This window comes from Gastrolobium bilobum, unplaced genomic scaffold (assembly GCF_033153095.1).
Source record: "Gastrolobium bilobum isolate Gb01-03AN ecotype WA unplaced genomic scaffold, APGP_CSIRO_Gbil_v1 utg9958, whole genome shotgun sequence".
Taxonomy (NCBI): Eukaryota; Viridiplantae; Streptophyta; class Magnoliopsida; order Fabales; family Fabaceae; genus Gastrolobium; species Gastrolobium bilobum.
In genome coordinates this window covers 318972-325487 of record NW_026897897.1, presented here as the reverse complement: position 1 = coordinate 325487, position 6516 = coordinate 318972, and the positions used below count along the sequence as shown (strand labels likewise).

Below are 6516 nucleotides of genomic sequence, written 5' to 3'. Positions count from 1 at the left end.
ATGAAATTGCCTCCTTTTGTTCATTCTTTTCCTCGTTCTTTTTTCTTCTACTGCTTCCTCCTTCTTCCACTTTTGCTCTTGCTCTTGCTCTTTGTAGCACCTTCTTCTTCTTCTTCTTCTTCTTCAGGTACTCCAATTGACAAGGTAACCATGTCACTCTATTATGAAAGTTTATGTCCTTATTGTGCTGATTTCATAGTGAACCATCTTGTGAGGCTCTTCCAAACGGGTCTCATCTCCATTGTAAACCTCAGAATGGTCCCTTGGGGCAATGCTTGGATTGCACCTAATGGCACTTTTGTTTGTCAGGTTTTACCTCTCTTCCATTGTTTACTATGTTATTTTCTTATTGAATCTCTTCAGTTTTGAAACCAATTAATTTTGATGTTATTCATGAACAACCCTTTACATTTGTAATTATTGTTTTTATACCGACTCTAATTACCTCTTTGAGGTGAATCAGTCTCAAATATTTTCACAAACTTCAATTTTTTGAATCGATTATGAAATTAATCTCTTAGTTGAAATTTTGTCACAATTAAAGCTTTTTGCATCTTTCCAAATATATACTTAGCGGGAATCGAACCCAAATTTTCTGAACACAACTGGATTACACCCATTATGTCAATTTGTATTCATTTTTACTAGTCCTTTTTCTATGCATTATTCTTTTGATGAGATTTTTTATTCAGAAACTTGGTTCTAGGAGAAAGCAGAAACCAGAACTCTAAAATTTATTATGTCAAAATAAACTAGTAGCAACAGTTAGGGGTCATTGTCTGAGATGAGAAACAGTAACACATAAAATTAAAGGCACTGTGAGTCTCTGACCCTAATAAATTCTAGTCTCTTTTGTTGTCAAGTTGAATCATTACCCCAACTGCATTCTCCAACAACCCACCAAGTTGATCAATACTTAGGTTAAGATGAAAAGTTGATCAATATATCATAATTTTTTTTGGCCAAAATTATGGGTTTCTATCATTTTTTTCCCAGGGCTAAGATTTGAGCAGTATAACTACAATAACTATTTATACAAATTGAGTTCAGGGCCCATTTCTTCTACTAATGGGCTTCATCAATTGGGTTTAATTATATTGGGCACGCTGTATCATCATTTTGTTTATTTGGTTTGTCAGTATTGAAGTTAGTTTGACCAAAATAAAATAAAATAAGGGTTTAATATTTTTTATATCATAAGATATAATTTTATCTTCTACACTACGAGAAGTATTAATCGTAAAAACTAAATTCTTAATTTTTGACGGTGAGTTCAATCAACCAAAAAACTAAAATTGTCTCCAAGCACCATAATTCATATTCATTATATGATCCAAAAGGAAAAGTATGAATTAATAATGCAAACTTCTGCTGTTGGTTGACCAAAACAAAGAAAAAATCTTCAACAGTTGGGCACACGTCATGGTCATTTTCCTAATTGTGGGAATGTGGATGGAAACGGCCCAAGTGTGCAAAATCTTGTTTCTTTAGTACCATATGAAATATATGTTATGTCTATACCTTATTTTTGTTTTCTAACGACCCAAGTGGTCCAAGCCTTGTTTCTTTAGTACCATACTAAATATATGATTATATGCAATGTCTATAACTTATTTTTGTTTCCTAATCGCAACTACTTGCTTCATTATTTTAATTTTTCACCATCATCTATTTTCGTTTTTTATTATTTGATATTTGCAGCATGGAGATGATGAATGCTTCCTAAACACGATCGAGGCATGCGCTATTACAATCTATCCTGATACGGTAGAATTCCTACAATGCAATTTTCTTAGTACTACTTTTTGTTACCCTATAAAGCAAATCTTTTACGTATTAATACACCTAGTTAATGTGAATTTCTTAGTGGTTTTACTAGCAAAATTTTACTATGATTATGTTGCGAGATAATTGATGGCTATCATTGAAGTAAGACATTCTAATTAGTCACTATTAGCCATAGTTTGAAGGAAACAATGCAAAACATTTTCAACTGCAAACAAAAAAGACAAAAAGATGCACTAATATAAAATTGTGATGCAGGTACAGCATTTCAAATTTGTACGCTGCTTGGAAAATCTCACCTTAGAGAGAAGGCAGAGGGAATGGGTTAACTGCTTCCAAATAACTGGGTTGGGCACATTACCTATTGATTGCTACACAAGTGGCAATGGCAAATCTGTTAGTTCCAAATAACATATTATCTATAAATATATATTACTTTTATTTAATATTTGTTTTTCTTTAACATGAAAGTGCCATCAATCTTAACTAGTTTGAAATAATGGTGATATTGATGTTAATTTCGATTAATTGTCATACCCCAATGAATGTATAACAAGCAGATTGAACAAAAGTATGCTATGGAAACTGCTCAGCTTAATCCTCCTCATAGATTTGTTCCATGGGTGGTTGTCAACAATGAAGCAATCCAAGAGGTTTGTGATTGATCTTAAAGATTCTATAGCCCAAGTGGGTTGTGGCCATAATGTCCCTTCACCTCTTCTGCCTTTTCTTGTGGTTGCAGGACTACCAAAATTTTGTGACCTATATTTGCAGGGCTTACAAGGGCAATTTGAAACCAAATGCTTGTAGGTCACTTTCAACTAGAACATATGACTCGAATGAGAAAATCAATTCCTTTCAACCTGTTTGCTATGTAGATGAAGCAAGAAATCTGACCTTACCACTAGTCACCAGATTAAGGAGTAAATCCCCTTGAAAATCAAGTTGGAACATATTTTTGGTGTGTTTCATGTGGTTGTATAAAGACTTTCACTTTGGTAGCAAGGCTCAAGTTGCTGGCTAATCTATTCTATAGGTTCAGATGTGCATGACTTGCCTAGGAACGTGGAATGTAAACTATCATAATAAAACTTGTTGATTTATTCCTTCATTTTAACTCCTCCTCTCTTGCTCACATATATGTATTTTATTCATTTTTTATCATTGATTTACTTATATCAAATGACTTATATTATCAAAAAATTAGAGTCATTAGATAAAAATGTAATTAACAATCAAGATTGAGAGTATAACTTATATTATTGTAAAATTATCTTATCCATTTATATATAGGGTCTATCTGGTGTCCAGTCACTATATTATAATTATGTATCAGGAATACATAGTTATAATATTAAAGTTGTACTATTTTTCACTTTCTACGTCAGCAGATAAATTTATTAAGACAGAAAAAAATACAATTTTAACAGTAGAACTATGTATTCCTGAGAATACATAGTTATAATATGGTGACTGAACAAAACCTTATATCCAGTGACTGGACACCCAATTTTTTCACACACATCTATATATATATATATATATATATGTATATATAAGCAGCTAAGGAAAGTATGACGGAATGGCTTAGTCTAAAATTTAATGTGAAAGCAGGCCTTTTCAAATTTCATTGGCATAAGTAATGCCTAAATAAACATGTACAAGTATTAAATATAAGATAATAATATCATCCAACCATTGCCATAAATTTCAACATCACCAAGGATAGGGTGGTTCAAAGTAAGAATAAAATTATATATACTTTCACTTCGACGGGGATATGATGAAACTAGAGCCAAAAGGGGAAAAACTAGAAACTATTAAAGGACAAAAAGAATATATACACTTTGTGGTTGGTAAGATGAGACAGAGAGAAGGGAGAACGAGGTAGTGGTGGATGATAAAAAAGGATAAACAGGCATGAATGCACATGATACTATGTAATCTGAAACTTCTTTTTCTGTGGAGCTATAAAGCAAGATTACACAGTAAACAAAAAAGAGGCTATAAGAGGGAATAATAGATGAAGATCATGGCTGATAAGGTTATATAGCTTCTATCCCTATAAAATTGTCATATTGTATTTCTGGGCTTCTTTCCTGTTCATTTTCACTAAAAAATGAAAAAAGAGGCTTTTGGCTATGTTTTCCAAAATAATAAGCTAATTAGAAATTTGATTTACCAACAGATGAGAAAAACTATATCACAGTAATATTGAGGGGCCCCTCTCTAATTTTTTCTTCTCCTTGACTAAAAAAGAGTTACCTGTATATAAATGACTCAGTTCCAAACAAATATTCTCATTCAAAGTTCACATTCTTACACCAAGAAACACGGTAGAAAGTCTTTCTACTTAAGCAGGATAAAAGAAAAAAATGGTTTCTCCAAAACTAGGAATCACCATTGTAATTGCATTAGTCCTTTTCTTTTTCATCTATGAAGCTGAGGGTGCATCTTATTCTTCTGGTTCACATATTGATGGTGCTGAGATCACACCATTGGCTAATCAGAAAGTTAATCTATCTGTGTACTATGAAAGTCTATGCCAATCTTGTGAGACTTTCATTATTAAGAATCTGGGGGACATCTTCAACAATGATCTCATTGACATTCTCAATCTCCAGCTAGTCCCTTGGGCCAATGCTCATATCAATAATACCAACAATTCCATTTCATGTCAGGTTTTATTTTTTCTCTATTATCTTTGATATTATAGAATGAATTACATTTTTACAAAGCATTAAAACATTCAGTACTTAACATGAAAAATTGACTTTGATATCAATTTGGTTGCTTTAGAGTGGTTATAGTTGCCACAAGCTCAAGGATCTGCTGAGAGAAAATTTTATTTCTTTGTGTTGATTCAGAATTGCTTTCGAGTTTTGGTGATAAAAAATAAGAAAGAAAATATTCATTATTGCATTTCTGGGAATATCCAATAGAGTTAAGTATTCCTGCCAAATACTAGGACTTGGAGTTTGTGGTTGGTTGTATTTACTATTCATTTGCCTTAGTTTTTTTTTTTGATGAACTGTTCATTAGCTTTATATGTGACTTTTTCTCTTCAATCTGGGAAAAGGGGTTCAACTTTAACAGTGTCTTTTGATTTCTGTTCACTAAATTATGTGGTCAATGAAGTCAAGCCCCATCTCAAGTCCAGACTACCCTACCTGACTTATGCAATCCATGCATATACTGTAACAGCAGAGAATATTTAAAAAAGGAGAAAGATTAGTTTACAAATTTTTTTTACAAATTTTTGCAAATTGCACTATGTTCTCCCGGGAGAAGATAGTGTGACTAGTGTTCTCCCGGGAGAAGATAGTGTAGTTTGTAAGAGTTTGTAAACAAAAAGTTTATAAATATAACCTGCCCCTTTAAAAAATCTTCCATCATTTCAATTATTGTTTTCTTTATTGTCTTCATCAATTGCACTTTTTATAACAATTTCCAAAGCATCAATTATTATTCTCATTTTTCTTTGTATTTGGAAAAGAATTGTAAGAAGTATGATGATCATCTTTATATTTGACTCATAATTATACACAACTTGGCAGAATGGACCAGATGAATGTGAGCTAAATTCTTTGGCAGCATGTGCCCTCAATATTTGGCCTAAGGTGGTAAGTATAAGGTGCACTTCCCACTTCTTTAGGATACATAGAAACCAGACCTCTGAGGAAGTTAACTTTAAAACCTGCCAACAGATCATGCTTTCTATAACCAAATCATGATGCAGGACAAACATTATGGTTTGATTGTCTGCTTTGAGTTTCTAGCAATTGATGGAAGGAACAAGAACTGGCTGGACTGTTTAGACCAATTGGGTTTGCCTAAGGAGCCTATTCTAAATTGCTTTAACAGTGGAAACGGAACAGAGGTTATTTTATTTTACATTCCTTTTTGACTTTACTGTTAACTAAAATAATATTGCAGAGGAAATGGAAAAATGTTTTTTATTGTATGACTTTGTGTTTAGTTAAGTCATTAAAGAGTGAAGTTATAGTTAATTAGTGTATATCACCTAATCAGTACTGTAGTGACATGCAAAATGATAGTATATTACTGTTGTGTAAGAAAGTTTAATGCCCTTTAACATTAAATTTGAATTTCTATGCAGCTTGGAAAAAAATATATTAATGAAACTTCACAACTTCAACCACCTCATTCATTTGTGCCATGGGTGGTGGTGAACAATCAACCTATTGGAAAAGTTTGTCCTTTCTCTTTCTTGTCCCTCTTTCTCATTCACACACACACACACATATCATTAGTATGATTGCCATTGAAGATACTCATCAAGACTATTGTTTGTGTTAATTCAGGACTATGCAAATTTTACTTACTATGTTTGCAAAGCTTATAGAGGAGTTGCCGTTCCAGCTGGCTGCAACCTTAAGTGAGAAATAAATTAAACTATTAAATAATGCCATGTATATTATTCCAGTAAAAGGCTATATAAACATGACCACATGGTCACTTCAAGCTCCTCCAAAGACACATTGAGCATGCAGAATATCTTACATTTATGGTAGTAAATCAAAGTGAGACAAAGCACCACCTATGTTTGTAAAGTTCCTACTAGAATACAAACGATGCAAATAATCATATAGTCTACATTTTCCATTACTAAACCTGGATTGCTAAATGCATGTTTATGCCAGAGACATTCTCTCCCCCTATCCCTCTCAAGCTTGAGCAAGTCAGAAAAAATGCTATATAGTTAATTAT

General features: G+C 32.6%; 1 protein-coding gene and 1 pseudogene across 1 annotated transcript; both read left to right on the top strand.

Annotated features, from left to right (window-relative positions):
- Positions 1-2712, top strand: LOC133311241 (gamma-interferon-responsive lysosomal thiol protein-like; annotated as a pseudogene).
- A 1344-nt stretch (positions 2713-4056) lies between these two features.
- On the top strand, positions 4057-6516 carry LOC133311255 (gamma-interferon-responsive lysosomal thiol protein-like). The gene is made up of 5 exons (XM_061512272.1): positions 4057-4466; positions 5343-5408; positions 5525-5665; positions 5906-5998; positions 6111-6516. Exons 1-5 carry the CDS (start codon positions 4161-4163, stop codon positions 6186-6188), a joined length of 684 nt encoding a protein of 227 aa, XP_061368256.1. The 5' UTR covers positions 4057-4160; the 3' UTR covers positions 6189-6516.

Bases quoted from the DNA above. Each gene is read 5' to 3' on its own strand.
- LOC133311255 (XM_061512272.1), top strand. From the start codon at position 4,161: ATGGTTTCTCCAAAACTAGGAATCACCATTGTAATTGCATTAGTCCTT. The intron at 5,666-5,905 runs GTTATTTTATTT...ATTTCTATGCAG, and splicing joins ACAGTGGAAACGGAACAGAG to CTTGGAAAAAAATATATTAA. The intron at 5,999-6,110 runs GTTTGTCCTTTC...GTGTTAATTCAG, and splicing joins ACAATCAACCTATTGGAAAA to GACTATGCAAATTTTACTTA.